General features: G+C 39.9%; 1 protein-coding gene across 1 annotated transcript in view; it reads right to left on the bottom strand.

The window, feature by feature from the left end:
- Positions 1-17,073, bottom strand: part of FANCD2 (FA complementation group D2) — a 60,559-nt gene that overhangs the window by 18,166 nt on the left and 25,320 nt on the right. The window contains exons 17-32 of the mRNA XM_029918390.1: positions 16,800-16,931; positions 14,891-15,001; positions 13,745-13,854; positions 12,778-12,838; positions 11,998-12,117; positions 11,249-11,322; positions 10,805-10,951; positions 10,198-10,298; positions 9,665-9,780; positions 8,297-8,405; positions 6,662-6,772; positions 6,285-6,397; positions 5,199-5,342; positions 2,915-3,031; positions 2,055-2,183; positions 1,798-1,916 (exon numbers count right to left, since the gene is read on the bottom strand). Coding sequence (XP_029774250.1) covers positions 1,798-1,916; positions 2,055-2,183; positions 2,915-3,031; positions 5,199-5,342; positions 6,285-6,397; positions 6,662-6,772; positions 8,297-8,405; positions 9,665-9,780; positions 10,198-10,298; positions 10,805-10,951; positions 11,249-11,322; positions 11,998-12,117; positions 12,778-12,838; positions 13,745-13,854; positions 14,891-15,001; positions 16,800-16,931 — 1,814 coding nt within the window. The remainder of the gene's footprint in view (positions 1-1,797; positions 1,917-2,054; positions 2,184-2,914; positions 3,032-5,198; positions 5,343-6,284; positions 6,398-6,661; positions 6,773-8,296; positions 8,406-9,664; positions 9,781-10,197; positions 10,299-10,804; positions 10,952-11,248; positions 11,323-11,997; positions 12,118-12,777; positions 12,839-13,744; positions 13,855-14,890; positions 15,002-16,799; positions 16,932-17,073) is intronic.

Here is a 17,073-nt window from a genome sequence, read left to right as displayed (position 1 = left end):
TTCCATATAGCTGGAAGGCAGAATGTAAAACAATGAGTGGAAGAGCAGCAGTCAGATAATAAAAGGCCTTAGAAATTAGGTAAAAGTGTTTGAACTCAAGAAAAATCTAAGGACAACCAGAACCAAAGTTGGGATAGAGTAAGGGTGGGTTTGCACTGGGAAGACCACTCTGACCGCTGTGTGAAGAAAAGGACTGAGGGAAGGCACCTGGGGGTAGGGACCAACAGTGAAACTAATCTAGTCCAGGTGAGAGATGATGGGAGTCTTAAAGCAGTGCCGAAGGAGAGAACAGATGGCCCTTTAGATGTTACTTAAAAGGTAAAATTAACAGGATTTGGTGACCCAATGTGGAAGAGACGGGGACAAAGAATAGCTTCTGGCTCAGACAACTGGTGGTGCCATTTACATAGCCCGGCAAAGCTGAAGGAGCAGTGGTGAAGATGATGCATTCCATTCTGGATGCAAAGTGTCTGAGGTGTCATCGACACATCTAAGGAAGCGGTGAGTAGGCAGTTGGATATAAATGCTGGTAGCTCAGAAGACAAATTTCAGCACAAATTTTAGCTTGGGTGAGACTGCCCAGAGAGCCTCTGTAGGAGAAGAGAGGAGCCAGGGCCCAGCCCTGAGAAACAAAAGCATTTAAGAGACATGTCTCCTTCACTTCTACTTTCATCCATGCCATGCCTTGCAGTCCATTCCTTTACCTCCCAAAGGCCATCTGTTCTTCAGGATCCCATGAAATCCCATTCCTTCCACAAAGTATCTCTAAAAACCCAGCTCAAAATGTATTAATACATAACCTGGAATTTATCTACAAGTTGTTTAGTAACAACTTTTTTTTAAGTTTTATTTATTATTTATTTTGAGAGAGAGAGAGAGAAAGGGGGTTAGTGTGTGTATATGTGTGTGGGACACGCACATATGGAGCAGGGGCAGAGAGGGGAGAGAGAGAATCCCAAGCAGGCTCCAAGCCATCAGCACAGATTTCCAATGTGGGACTTGAATTCCCAAACGAGACCATGACCTGAGCAGAGATCAAGAGTTGGATGCTTAACCAACTACACTACCCAGGTGCCCAAATATTTTTTTTAATTTTATTTTTAAATAATCTCTACACCCAACATGGGGCTCTGAGAGCAACTCAGAGCCCGAAGATCAAGAGTTGCGAGCTCCACCAATTGAGCCAGCTAGGTGCCCCAGTAACAAATTTTTTTTTAATATTATGTATTTATTTTGGGGGAGAGAAAGAGAATGAGCACACATGAGGGAGGGGCTGAAAGAGTGAGAGAGAGAGAGAGAGAGGGAGGGAGAGGGGGAGAGAGGGAGAGAGAGAGAGAGAGCGAGAATCTCAAATGGGTTCTAAGCTGACATGGGGCTTAGATCTCAACAAACTGTGAGATCATGACCTGAGCCAAAATCAAAAGTCAGACACTTAACCAATTGAGACACCCAGATGCACCCCCGCCCACCCCAGTAATAACTTCTTAAGTAACAGTTTCTCCAGCATTATTATCACAAAAGCCTGGCACAGCAAACCTGGCTAAGAATCAGATGCCCAGATTTGTTACAATATCAAGTCACCTAATTTTCAAATGAGTTAATAACACGGCAGCGTAAGACACAGAGGGTACAAGATCAAATAAAGTGATGCAGACAAAAATACTACAAAGAGAAGTCTTTATAAAAGACTTACGGAGGCTTTTCCTTCTTTTCTCTACTTCAGTGCCTCGGTGACTGTCAAGTAAAAGCAAGTACACACATAATTATTTCTACCTACTGTATCTGCCACTTACTCACCAAGCAAAAAGAGCATGGAAAATCTGCAGTAGCCTCTGATAACATGAAGACATTATGTGGTACTCCTCAACTTTCATTCCTGGTCCATCAACTACACCTTGATTCTCAGCAGCTAAGCACTAAAAGGGAAAAATGCTTTTAGAACAGTTGTTTCAACAATTGCCCTCGCTTCCCTTCAATATTTCTCAACCAAAAATGAAATCTCTCGTTCACTTTGTAATGTTTAAGTTTCTATAGTAATAAGATAGGCTGCTGACCTGAAAATAGTTGTGAATGTTCTCCAGATGGTTACACATTGGAGTGAGCAGTTGAACAACACTATGAACAATCTGTTGGGCAGAACTCTGATGGAGATGTGAGAATCCAATATTCCGGTGTCCTTTACTCTATAATAAATTCAGAGTTACTGGGGAAGAAACTGCCGGATAGCTTCTCTAAGATTAAGGGTTTGTTAAGGTTACGAGGTAGACTTGTGTTACGAGGTAGAAGCGGACAGAAGAAAGTGGCTGTGTGCCCAAAACTCTTTTGATTTTTTCCCATCTTCACATTACTTTGGCTTTTGTAGAGTACAAATTGTTTGTGAAAAACAGACCTATAATAATGGAGATAAAGCTAACATAAAAATAGAAATCACTTAGGCTGAAAAGAACATTAAATAGTACAAAATGAATCAAATAAATGGATAGACTAGGTTTAAATGTTAATGTTTAAACCGAAAACCTTCATGTTTTGTTGTATGCATCAATCAACTGCTTCACCAGATGCTTTGTGCACATTTGTACATTACATACACATGTGAGGTTCTGGCTTTCTCTAGATAGCCAATTATTACACTGAAGGCTCAGGCATGGGTTTAGTTTGGGAGGCTTTTAAAACAAAACCTAAGAACAGGATTCAGGAATGCTCCAGGCGTTTAGAAATAATGTATCTTGTTTGGGGTGACTTTTTTGATTTCTGTTTCAGAGTTCCTTTCTAAATCAAAGTGAATGCTCTAGAAATGAGTCTTCCAGCCACGGTACCCAGTGACCCAAACACAATGCCAGAGAAAGTGACAACTAATTCACTAAGATCACCTTGTTGCATTAAGGCCAAGGCCTGTGCTTCTGCCTATACAAACCTTGAGGAAAGGGATTCTCCTGGCAACAGGAGGTGTCAGCATATTCTCCAGCTTCTGGGAGAGATCTTCCAGCAAGAAAAGTAGTTCAGGGGGCTGAAGTTGGACAACTTCTGTAGCCTGTCAGAAGGAGGAAGAAGAAGATAATTCTAAGCCTGTTTTAGCCACCTTTTTTGGGGAACACATTTCATGTTTACTTGTCCCAACAGGTGAAGAATCTGATGATTCCCAAAAAGGGGAAAACTTCCCTACCTCATATAAATGACTGGTTGTGCTCTGTCAAAAATCATAAAGTCAAGAATTCCCAAAGTAAAATGAATTTCAAATTATTAAAATAAGAATCCAAGGGAGTATAGTGTCAGAAGACATACTTTTTCTCTAGAAGTAAATGTCTCTGTGTGTCCTTCCAGTTGTGGCCTCAAGGTATATTTCCTAAGTACCTGGGATAAAAAATGACTAATTCAAGGGAATTTCGCTTTTCTCTATTTACGTCCATATTTTCTTTCCCTTAATGTTTTGCTACTATTAACTCTGGGCAGGATCCCTATAAGGGTATAATACTACCAGAAGCAGGATGAGCTAAACACAGTCTCACTTCAAACTGTTGGTTCAAGGGGCACCTGAGTAGCTTAGTTGGTTAAGCATCCGACTTTGGTTCAGGTCATGATCTCACAGTTCATGGGTTCAAGCCCCACGTCGGGTTCTGTGTTGACAGCTCAGAGCTTCCTTCAGATTCTGTGTCCCCCCCCCTCACTGGCCCCCCCCCATGCTCATGTTCTCTCTCTCTCTGTCTCTCAACAATAAATAAACATGTTAAAAAAAAAAAAAACCCTGTTGGTTCAATATACATTTATGGAGAATCACCAAGCTGATGTACAAAGATTGGGCTGGGGAAGGGACTATACTATTTCTACTTGGAAGGAGTACATTCTTGTAAAAATCTATGGTAAAAAATTTCATAATATTTCTTTTTACTTGGCTTACTTAAGTTTTTATTATATATTTTGAGAGAGAGTGAGAGAGCACATAGTGTGAGCAGAGGAGGGGCATAGAGAGAGGGAGAATTTCAAGCAAGCTTCATGCTGTTAGCACAGAGCCTAACGCCTGACCTGAGCTGAATCCAAGAGTCAGACGCTTAACCAAGTGAGCGCCCCCTTTTTTTTTTTTTAACCTGGAGAAACTGTTGAAATCCTGTTACCTTTTCTGTGGAAATGTCCTCTGCTTCCCACTTCACTATAAATACTATTCTCTCCTCAGAGTTTCACTGGCACTTGGTTCAGATCATCAACACAGCAGACACTGCTAGTTATGTGTGCTTCCCTTATTAGATTGTTAGCTACTTGAAGGCATCATGCTGGATGCTCTACTGAGGTGCCAATGTCTGGATTGGTGGCAAACACAAAAAAGGCCCAGATAAACATCTGATAAATGCTGAACAAATGTCATGAGAGAGTGAAAATAGCACTAACCTCTATAAACCAGAACAGCACTGCACAAGAATAATCTAAATAGCTTATTATTAGTAACCTAGGGAAAAGATCATATCTTTAGTATGATTTTTCATAATGTCTAACACACTGTAAACATGTTAGATTTATAACATCAAGATGACAGGGGGGGGCGCCTGGCTGGCTCAGTTGATAGAGCATGTGACTCTTGATCTCAGAGGCATAAATTCAAGCCTCACATTGAGCCTAGAACTTACATTAAAAATAAATAAATAAAAAGGTGCCTGAGTGGCTGAGTCAGTTGAGCATCCGACTCTTGATTTCAGCTTAGGTCATGATCCCAGAGTAGTGGGATCAAACCCCATGTTGAGCTCCAGACTGAGCAAGTTTGCTTAAGATTCTCCTTTTATCAGGGCGCCTGGATGGCTCAGTCAGTTAAGTGTCCAACTTTGGCTCAGGTCATGATCTTAGGGTTCCTGAGTTTGAGCCCCACGTCGGGCTCCGTGCAGACAGCTCAGAGCCTAGAGCCTGCTTCAGATTCTGTGTCTCCCTCTCTCTCTGGCCCTCCCCCACTCATGCTCTCTCTCTCTGTGTCTCTCTCTCTCTCAAAAATATATAAACATTAAAAAAAGTTAAATAAAATTAATCCATTAGATTGTTTACCTAAAAAAAAAAGACTATGAGGATGATAATTCAAAATTACTTTCACTATGTATAAAACTTTTGGAAGCCAGAGCCTAACTTCTCTCAATGCACAGTGCTCTTATTAAAATAAGAATAGAGCTGAGAAATTTTTCTGAAAGAAGATTAAATTCTAGGATTTCAGCTCTGACACTTACTTCAGTGTACATTTCAGTATCGAAGATGAATTTGGTCACAAGTCCACAATGAAGAATACAGAAGACCTCAATGTCCAGTTCCCGGAAAAAAACATAGTAGTTCTGTAGTGACACTGATGTCTTTTCTTCCCTTCCTTTGAACTCCTAGGGAAAAAGTAGCAGCAAACCAACAGAATAAATAGGGTTTCTATATAACCTTATTTTTCACAAAGACTTCAAAATGCAATTATGCATTCATTTTGTGCAAACGTTACTTTTTCAGCATATCACCATCTTCCTTTCACCAAAGTCCCTAAATATTCCTAAGACAAAAGCACTTAATTTAAGACTGGGATAGAGGTCCCCTACTAGGACCCTTTGTTGGTTTCTACTTGGTATGAACTACTTGACATGGTACAGAAAATGATGAGCTTTGGTGCCAGAAAGGTCTGCCTTCAAATCCCTGCTGAAGCACTTATTAACTGTGTGACCTTGGACAAGTCACTTACTCTCTCTGGGTCTTAGTTTCCTTATCTGTTAAATGTAGATATTCTAAAAACCCACGATTAGTGGTAGGAGCTATTCACAATAAATACTCAATAATAACTAGTTTAAAAAATGGAAATAATTGGGATCCATGTGGTTTAGGCAATTTCATAAACATATAGCCTACTCTGTGATTGGTAGAGTTACAGGAAAAAGGAACTACTATATATTAGCTATCAGGAACTGTCCTAAGCATTTTATGTTATCTCAATTCATTGAGAAAGTTGATACTATGAGATCAGAGGGTGGAAGAGGCTAAAAGCAGTATGTTTTCTAAAACCATATCCTAAAATGGAATTTGATAAATGCTATAAAGTGCTTCTGGGGTGTAAAAAATGCAGGGAGACATTCAAGAAAAAAACTAGAAAAAACTGTGTGATAGTGATAAAGACTTAGAGTCTAACCCTACCTCTGCTACTGGATCACCCCAAAGCCTAGGAGAGTTCCTTTGCCTCTCCTTTCCCCTAATATTCTCTCTGTAAGATGTAGAGAATAATGCTGGTCCTTTGTTACTCTGACCGGGCCGTCACACATCTTCATGGACACCCATCATTCCAGTACCTTTTCCAGCTGGCTTCTATCAGACGGTGTAGGGACACATTCTGAACTATCCTCCTTTGAAAGTGTGTCGGAGGAAGAAGTTTTGCTGCCATCTGCTTTCCGTTTCCTTCCTCCTTTTGTTTCAAAAAGAGAAAAGTGACTCAAGTAATAATCATAGTTGCTAAATATCACTGCCTTTAGGAAGCAACCTGCTGAAGACTCTCTAGGGATAGAGGAGGTAATTTTATAATCCTGCATTACAGTTTAATTTACAACCATGCCAAATAAAGAGTTCAACGACATCATCTATTTACTGAAGCACTGGTGCATATGACCTAATCTTAGGTTAATTCAGTCTGGCTCCTATGGAGATACAGAATAAGAAGGAGAGAACTTACCTATCTTTCCTTGTTTTCTGATTTTTGCTGAAATAGCAGCAGTAGTAGCAGGTGTTACATCTAACGTTTCCAAGTCAAAGTTTGCAAGGGGAGGAACATAGTATGGGGTGACTGGAAAAGAGAAGAGACAACACTCAATGCACACCCGTCACATAACCCTGTTAGAATACATCACCTGATTGGCTGAATGCTTGTAAAATACATTCAAGTTACCTCCAATTAATTGTTTTGGCATAGCAAAATGATCAGAGATGGCTTACAGGAATATCATATTAAATGATTATAACTAATTAACATAAAACCATTCTATAAAATGATATAAAATTTCCAAACAGATAAGGATTAAAAGTAAACTAACTTTTATTTGAAATATAAATATATTAAAATTGGGTCACACAAAGATTTGCTTTACACATAATTATTTAGATGAGGGCCTAAGGGAGGCTCCATGATTTCCCTAAAGAGTCTACCCTGAATTTTACTTTTTTAAGTTTGTTTATTTATTTATTTAAGTGATCCCTGTACGCATCATGGAGCTTGAACTCAGAACCCCGAGATCAACAGTTGCATACTCTTGTGACTGAACCAGCCAGGCAACCATCTATTTAGCTTTTTAAAACAGGTTTATATATTGGTCAGAGGTATCATTTTTTGTTTTTATTTTTTTTATTTTTGAGAGACAGAGAGAGACAGCATGAGCAGGGGAGGGTCAGAGAGAGAGGGAGACATAGAATCTGAAGTAGGCTCCAGGCTCTGAGCTAGCTGTCAGCACAGAGCCTGAGGTGGGGCTTGAACCCACGAACTGTGAGATCCTGACCTGAGCCGAAGCCGGTCACTTAACCAACTGAGCCACCCAGGCGCCCCCATTTTTTAAGTTTTTAAAAGTTTTATTAGTTTTTGAAAGGGACAGAGTGTAGGGGAGGGGCAGAGAGAGTGGGAGACAGAGAATCCCAAACAGGTGCCGCACTGTTAGCACATAGCCCAATTCAGGGCTCCAGCTCATGAACCATGAGATAATGACCTGGGCCAAAACCCAAGAGTTGGACAGATGCTTACCCGACTGAGCCACCCAGATGCCCCAGTCAGAGGAATGAAGAGGCCTTTCAGCTTTACTCCTGGTTTATAACTATGTTTAGGAAAGCAAAGGGCACTAAAAGTTTGACTTCTATTTTTTTTTTTAATTTTAGAAATAGTGTGTGCATGAGCAGTGGAGAGTCAGGGGGAGAGGGAGAGAGAGAATCTCAAGCAGGCTCTATACACACAGTGTAGAGCCCAAAGCAGGGCTCAATCCCATGACCTTGGGATGATGACCTGAGCTAAAATCAGGAGTTGGATGCTAAACCAACTGAGACACCTGGATGCCCCTGAAATTTTGACTTCTAAAGAAGAAAAGTTACTTTACAAAAGCCCAACCAATGGTATTTTTTATTTCCTCAAGCAAATAGATTTCTTGGTTTCTTGGAGGTAACAATGGGAGAAAAATGGATATATTCTTTTTTTTTTTTTGTCGAGTACACATTTTCTTGTCCCAGATGAGTGGAGGACGGCTATCATTGAGCCTGGCTTAAAAGCAAAGGTCTTTATCTCATCACTGTGATCCTAGCCAGGCTACCATAATAAGACACTTTTCCTTACCTGCTAAGTACTTTTCCAGGATTCCCTGGAGCTCCACAATATGCTTTAACCGGGTGAGCACTTTCCCCTTCATCTCAGGTGATGTTTGCTGGCAGAAGGCATTTATAACCTGGAAAAGTAAAAATTATATTCTCATTCTTTAAATGGCTTCAGTTTTAATCCTGTTTGCATTATTCATCCAGCGGGTGAATAATAATGTCGGGGTATCTGGGTGGCTTGGTCAGTTAAGCGTTCAACTCTTAACTTCAGCTAAGGTCATTATCTCAGAGTTTTTAAGTTTGAGCCCCACTGGCTCTGTGCTGCCAGCACAGAGCCTGCTTGGGATTCTCTCTCCCTCTCTCCCTGCCCCTCCCCTGCTCGCAGACTCTCTCTCTCAAAATAAATAAACATTAATTTTTTTTTAAATGACATTCAGTGGCAGGATCTGTGAGTTTAATCTGTAAGGTAAAGGTGTTCTCAGTAAGGTGCTGTAAAGAAAAAAAAAAAAAGACTTGGGCCAATACTGACTACTAATCCTAGTTCTACTGATTTCTAGCTAAGTAGCAAGGTGGAATAGCAGTGAGGGAAACAAGTCCTATTTTGCTACTTACTAACTGTGTCAATCTAGCCAGTTCATTAGCCTTTCTCAGATGAGAATGCAGTTGTTTTATGGATTAAATACTGTAAATAAAGAAATAAACCTAGCATCTGACATAATGTATACTTGAATCCTTATTGACTTTGAACTCTGTATCTGCAATTCCACAGGTAAGAAACAAGGGTAATAATGCCTATCCTGCTTACATCATAATAGAATTGTAATCATAAGAGGAGATAATTTAAGTGAACATTCTCAGAAATAACATGCATAAGAAAGGAGATATAAGTGGATGCCACTGTCATTTTCATTATATTTCATCATGGTGTATTTCATTCAGCACAATATATTCTAAAGGAAGGGGAAAACCATCACTCACTTGATCTCACTGAATTGAAACATTAAGTGCATACCTACGCAAGGTGAGGTTATTCCAGGCAAAAGGAAGAATACAACAAAAAGGCTTTTAGTAGTAAAGCATGAACAACATGAAGTGAATTCTAAGTATTTTTATTTGGCTACATTAATAGGTACATATAACTGGGGAGAAGTGAGACATAAAAGCTGGAGAAGCACACGGGGTTAGTGCTTGTGATTTTTTTTTAAGCAGACTCCATCCTCAATGTGGGGCTTGAATTCATGACCCTGAGATCAAGAGTCACATACTCTACCCAATGAACCAGCCAGGTGCTTCAGGTGGAGATTTTTAGGGAGTCCTATGAGAATCAGGAAATAGTTTCCTTTTATGAAGAACTACAAACAATAGGTGAAATGTCCAGCAGTATGCTTACCTCTCGGAACCAGTTGAGAGTAAGAAATATGAGTGAACACATGAATGAATTCTCTTTAACAGACATGGATGCCAGCCTCTCTCCAGGCTCCAGGTCAGTGAGGAATATAGGACAATCTGAAAGAGAACAAACATTTCTAACTCCCTTTACTTCAAGTCAACAGAACTTGGATGCTACCCCTAGAGTTACCTCTCCTTCTACTTACTTCCCCTTTAACTTATATTTGAAGGTGAAGCTTTGATTAGTCTGAAAATACTGCCTTATTATGTAGCAATCTTTAAATATAATGAGGAAGGCTTTACAAATCTAGATGCAAGGACCAGAAAGCAACAAGGTACTATGATGATGATTGATCTGTCAACATGATGGGAATTTTTATATATTATTTTATCTTCGGAATTTCATTATTATTGCTATTCTACTCTGTGAAGTTAGGAAATTCCTTCTACACACCATGTTCTGGTTTGCTCCTTCCCTAAGATTACCAGAGAAAGGTTACAAAGAAGAAAGGATCTGATAACTTCATCCTATACCTAATAAACCATCGATCTCCTCCAAGCTTCCATTATGTTGTCTCTCCACACAAAGCCTCAGTAACCGGAAATAGGGAGCCAGGCACAACGGAGACACCAATCTGGGAAGGAAAAATCCATTTCTAAACAGTAGTTTATAGGCACTTTAATCCACATTATAGGGAACCCCACATTATAATTTAAAGAGTTTTGCCCAAAATAAATGTCTACTTTTAAGAACATGATGACAAGGAACTTAATGCGTGCTCAGTAAATAAACAATGAACTAAACTGGAGGAAGATAGAGTGAAAGTCCATGAGTTAGGAGAAGCAGAGAAAAAATGGAAGGAGGGAGAAAGACAGGTATGTTCATGGGAAGGAGAAAAGGAACAGAAACGAAACTAGCCCCACAGAGTATCTGTTGGCTCTCCTTAGGCAATGCAAAACCCAACCAGAGGGCCTAAGGAAAACAAGGAATATGCCCCCATTCTTGCTAAACTCTCCAAATACCACCTGTCTTAGGAGAAACCCTTTTCCATCAAATTCCCAAAAGACTGCAAGAAGTGTGGAATACCCCGTGAACATTCAAAACAGTAACAGAAGTTTAGTAAAGAAAAAGTACACTGACTTTTGGTCTGATTCCTGTGAAGTCATTCTATCCCCATCTTTTGCAAAGTCCTGAGAGTACAAAAGCGGCAGGAGGTTGATGGCGATCCCATCAAGACTACTGTAATCTTCTAGTCCGTAGAGAGCTTTCACAGGAAATGGATAGTCACTGCAAAGAGAACCCAGAATTTGATGCCCCAAGGGTATATGAGTCTTTGGGCTAAACTACTAAAACAGACCAATCTTCTCTCTCAGAAAGAGAACTTCTCTGAGGAGAAGTGAGAAACAAAAAGAACAAGTGGGGAAGCTTTTAGCAACTCTGGAGCTGGGGTGTTGGGGTTGGGAGGAAAGAAACTGTGGGGCTGGGTCAGACTTGGCTGAGGTCAAGTGCATTCTGAAGGCTGTACTATCCACTGACATAATTTCTTCACCAGTACAATCAAGTTAGTGGTTAAACAGTACTTACCCTTCTGGAAAAGCACATAAGTCCACCACAAAGGCATCTTGGAAATCATTAAAGATGGTCTGCCCAACCCATTCCTTCAGGAAGCAAACAAACAAAAAAGGCACAAAGCCCAGGGTGTACTTGCTGTAGATCCCTAGACGAACTATTACCCTTTCTAAGCTTCAGTTTTCTCATTTCTAAAGACGAAAAAACAATACTGTGTACCCCATTATTATGAACTGGAAAACATATAATACACAAAAAATGCTGAACACAGTGCCTGGCATAGAATACATAGTGGCTATCAACATCATCAACAATATTGTCACCATCCTCATCATTACTATTATTATTGTTGTTATTATGTAAAGGAGGCCTTAGAGGTGAGGCCTGGGGTAGGGGGAGGTGGCAGAACAGCCTTCCCAACTAGAACATGGGAGAGGTCTCAGGATGACATATATTTTTTTTAAGTTTATTTATTTTTGAGACAGCAAGCGAGCATGCACACCTAAGTAGGGAAAAGGCAGAGAGACAGAGGGGCAGATGCTCTGGAGCAGGCTCCCTGCTGACAGCAGAGAGTCTGATGTGGAGCTTGAACCCACAAATTGTGAGATCATGACCTGAGCAGATGTTAGACGCTTACCCGACTGAGCCACCCAGGCATGCCAGGATGATCTATTTTTGCACTGCAACAGACAGAAAGGCTTGCAGAACGTGGAGTAAAGTAGCCCTCATGCTTCACTGCTTTAAGAAAAGATACTTGGGCTTACCAGGGCTTTTGGTGCCAGATTTCCTCTTTGGATCAGGGTAGCAAATTCATCATAATATAGTGCAGAGGCCTGGGGAGACTGCTTACTGCAAGAATGAACCAACTGTAGCAAGGAGGTCACCTGGAGCAGCCAAAGAGAAAGAACAGTTCAGCCACTGGGCTGCCAACACCTCCTCAACACTGTTCACCCCAAAGAGAGGTGAGTTTTTCCTTCCAATATCACTGGCAAAGCTCTTACTACCTCTCACCTGAGGTTCTCCTGACCTCCCTGACCAGCCCATCTGTTTCTAAACTCATCTCTTTTCCAATCCATCAGACATAGCCACATTAATTTTTCTAAAGCAAAGCTTCGATTGTGCCATGTCCATGCTAAGAAATCCTTAAAGATTACTTCTATGTAAAAAATTAAATCAAAATGCCTTGATTCACATTCCAGTCCCTCGGTTTTCTACCTCTGGACTAGCTTTATCTCCCACTTTCCAATTGTACACTTACTAGTCCCTAATGCTTCAGTCAATCTGCTACTCTGCAACCATGGCTCACTTTTCTTGCTCTCTAGAAATTTACAATTTAATTAAGGAGATTAGATACAGAAATAAATGTAATCCATACCATTAGATTCTAGGTGCCTCAAGAGTGGCACAAATTACAAAAGCTAAGAATTCAAGAAAACAGATTTTTGGGGGGTGGGGCGGGGAAGCAGTCTTTTTGGTAAACTGCCAGTGACCAGAAGTAATTCTTGTTACCAATAAACATATTCAAATACATTACAAGACCTCACCTGTGTATGCTGTTCATTGCTCATGTCTGTTCTCCCTTGGGTCAAACCTGAAGATCTACTTCTAAAAACAAGGAATTTTAGGTTCACTTTTGTAATATTTTTTAAGAACTGGCAATAAGCTTATGAATCCTGCCATCCCTGGGACATGAGTGAAGATAAAAGTACATAAAGGGACAGAAAACTATATACCAAATGTGGATTAGACCAAATAATGGCTATCTTAGCATTTCTAAGGGCACATTAAGTTAGCAATAATCATAAGAGCAAGCACTGGGCGTTGTTCTAAGCATTTAATGTCCTCAAGCAGTGCAGCTCCAATTAATGAACTCTTAATCAGTACACTATGCAGCCTCCGTGAATTACTAATGTCGATTCTAAGGATGTCTCCTGAGGTCCCAGGAATTCCTTAATGAATTATCTGTAAGAAGCATAAACTGAATTCCAAAGTCCTTTTGCAATGGCAACATCTTATCAAGACCCAATACTGAAGCTCCTCTAGGTGCTATAATTGTGGCATCACAGTACAAGACAGGAAAAAAAAAATCTACAGAACGACCTTATTTGTTTCAAACATAATGTCCCAGTCAGAATAACACTACTCTGGAGAAACCTGTAATGTCTAGTGCCTAGGAGAGGCGTAAATGCAGAAAAATGCATCCCAGGAGGCTCAGGGTTCCTCTTTTGTGGAAATATTTCTAGAACGTTATTTCTTGGTAATAATCCCTAGTTTTTAACCATCAGATTGTAATGACTATAATCACATTCTGTAAAAATTATATTGGTACATACAGTCAAGATTAGAAGAGAAAATAGAAAAGTTGCAACAAGTATTTGCTTACTTTACTTATTATGGTTTTAATATTTACTTTTGGAAGCACTTTTGCCTATACAATGTATATGCCTTATTTGTAAGGCACAACTTAATTAACTGACCTTGAACCACAGAAGTCAGAATTTCCATGCATACCTGTCTGCTGCGATCATGCCAGCCATGGTGACAGCACCGATAATACCAATGAGTTTGTATCTGACTATGGTGCTAGAGAGCTGCTTTCGTATCACCAGGTGCAGGTCATCCTGCAAGAAGGTATGATAAAGAAAGATAAAGATGCTAGAAGAATATAGCAAAAAAGCCTGTGGATATTGGAACCAGAATAGCTAAAATAGCAAGGGTTCTATCATTTACTGTGTGGCCCTTGGCAAGTCACTGCATCTGAGTCTCAATTTCTTTCATCTATAAAATGGGGAAGATTTTATAAGTATGAGTGACAAATTACAAAGCTTATTAGAACAATGTCAAAAATAAGACAGATGTAAAAAATGATAGCTATTATTAAAGTTGTGATAGTTGCCTAATAAAGATATATAAATTATTGTAATGTTATTGGCTGCTCAGCTAAAATAATGAAATAAAAAAATACTTAGGAATAAATTTAACCAAGTAGGTAAAAGACTTGTACACAAAAAACTATAAAGAAATGCTGAAAGACATTAAGGAAGACTTAATAGAAAGATATCCCATGTTCATGAATTGGAAGACTTATTGCTAAAATAATGATAGCACTCAAAGTGACATGCACATTCATTGTAATCCTTATTAAAATCCCAATAGAATTTTTTGCAGATATAAAAAAAACCCATGCTAAAATTCATATGGAGGGGTGCCTGGGTGGCTCAGAGTCACATGGATTACTGCCACAGGGTGGCACTAAAAAGACAAAAGAGCATTGTGAATAGTGTCCACAAATGAAAACAAGCCCAGGTGAAGTTCACATCAGAAGCAGACGCTCCTTAGGAAACAAGGTAATTCTGTGTCCTCATGGCACTCAGTACAGAACCTGAAGAGCTTTTGTTAGTTCCATCATCAATTGATTACAGACCCATTTCTACCCTAATAGACTAAGCTCCTTGAGGGTAGAAGTTCTAATATACTTACCATTTCAGTGCTTGGTACTCAGTAGGCACGTAATGTTTGTGGTAAGAAAAGAATGAGTAAGTGCTCATACTATGGCTGTGTACTTGATTTCTATTAGTACACAGGCTGATTTTGTATAGTGAATTTCAAATAAAGGAGTTTAAAGGCTTACAGGTTTCTTAACACACAGCCTGTTACCTGGATGTGACTGCTGGCTTCATGCTGTTTGCTAAATGCCAGTGTGCTCAGAACATAGTAGAGTTTTCGTATCTGCCGAGGGGACATATTATCCAGATAATCTAAAATGCCCTGTGAGAAAAAAAAAATGCCAACAATAAGGCATTATTTTCTTCCTTTAAATAAAATAATAAATAATAAATAAACTAATATTTTCTTCCTTTAAATAAAAAATTAGGGGCGGCTGGGTAGCTCAGTCAGTTAGGCATCCAGCTTCAGCTCAGGTCATGATCTCACGATTCGTGGGTTTGAGCCCCGCATTGGGCTCTGTGCTGACAACTAGTTCAGAGCCTGGAGCCTGCTTCGAATTCTGTATCTCCCCTTCTCTTTGACCCTCCCCTGCTTGCACTGTCTCTCTCTGTCTCTCAAAAATAAATTTAAAAAAATTAAAAATAAATAAATAAATAATTAAAATCCTTATAAGAAGCATAGACAGATAGCCAGGCATCCATGCTACAAAAGCTCAAATTCTCTCAAGCTGTGCTCAGAGCCCAAAGTGTTAGTAATCCTACATATCTCCTAGTTATCCCTACTTTTCTACACCCTTTCCTTTTTCTCAATGAAAACAATACTCTGCCACAAGTTATGTCTCTGACCCTTTTCCTTATCAGCTTCCCCTCCATCAATTAATTACATATTCATTCTCTACAGATGTGGAAGGAGTCACAAAGGAACTACTTTTTGACCTTGAGCAAAACTTCAGTTTTCTCATCCCTAATATGGGGATAACATGGCCTAGTTACCCTTCAAAGCCCAGCTGTGATTATGTCAACTCCTGGTTAAAAGCCTGTAATAGCTCTCTGTGGGCTATGAAATAAGGCTAAAACTCTCTGGGGGCACCTGGGTGGCTCAGTCAGTAAGGCATCCAACTCTTGATCTTGGTTCAGGTCATGATCTCACAGTTCTTGAGCTCAAACCCCGTATCAGGCTCTGCACGGAGTGTGGAGAGCTTGCTTGGAATTCTCTCTCCTCTCTCTCTGCCTCTACCCAACTCACGCTCTCTCGCGCGCTCTCTCTCTCAAAAATAAACAACTTAAAAAAAACAGCTGAACTCTTTAGCGTGGTATTTGAGACCCTTCATAATTTGGCCCTGTCCTATGTCTTCTCAGCTCACCTCCCAACACCTCTCACCATTTTATCCAATTCGCCAACCATGTTAGTCTACTTGTCATCTTTATGTGTACCAAAGACCTGGCTGCCAGTTTGCTTCTGTGTGAACTGTCCTCTGCCTAGATGTACTTTCTTTATTTTTTCCTACCAAATCATTGCCAACCTTTAAGAATCACTGAAATCGGGGCGCCTGGGTGGCTCAGTTGGTTAAGTGACCGGCGTCTGCTCAGGTCATGATCTCGCGGTTTGTGGGTATGAGCCCCCCGTCGGGCTCTGTGTCTCCCTCTCTCTCTGACCCTCCCCTGCTTGCACTATCTCTCTCTGTCTCTCAAAAACAAATACAAAATATTTTTTAAAAAATCACTGAAATCTATTCATTGAAGAAATATCCAGTTTCCAAGGCCAAGTTAATTTTCTCGCTCTGGTGTATCTATAGCACTTTATCTTTCCAGAGATTTCTCATGTATTTACAATGACTTGCTATGGACAGTTTTACTATCACCAAAGGCAAGAACTAAGTTTTATATACAGAGCACCCAGAATTAAAAAAAATTAAAGAAGTGTTTGAATGCATTAATACATACATAAAAGAGTCATTTTTTTCTATTATTTGCCCATCACCTCATCTCTTTCCCATCCCCTCCTAATTACAGCACTTAATATCTAGAATACAAATTGTTACTAATGGATTCCAGATAACTCTCAGATACATGCAAGAAAGAAAAATGATTCAATATATGTCACCGGAGGGACTAGATACCTTCACAAAGACGGCATTCAGCCTCATAGCAGATAGGTTTAGAACTACCAACTCTAGGAGGACATCCAAAGCAGTATCTACTTCAGCTTCATTCCCACTGCAGATATGGGTCACTAGGGCACCAACCACCTCCTATACAGTGAAGAGTCAAGAAACTGTGAATAAAAATATGACTGAAACCATTATGACTCAGGTTGAGGCCTGAGATCATTCCCATCTCCACGTGGTTAAAATCCCAAACTACCTTATCCTGTTGTCTAATTCCGTAATGTAC

Source organism: Suricata suricatta, chromosome 12, assembly GCF_006229205.1.
Source record: "Suricata suricatta isolate VVHF042 chromosome 12, meerkat_22Aug2017_6uvM2_HiC, whole genome shotgun sequence".
Lineage (NCBI taxonomy): Eukaryota > Metazoa > Chordata > Mammalia > Carnivora > Herpestidae > Suricata > Suricata suricatta.
This window is presented reverse-complemented; position numbering and strand designations above follow the sequence as displayed.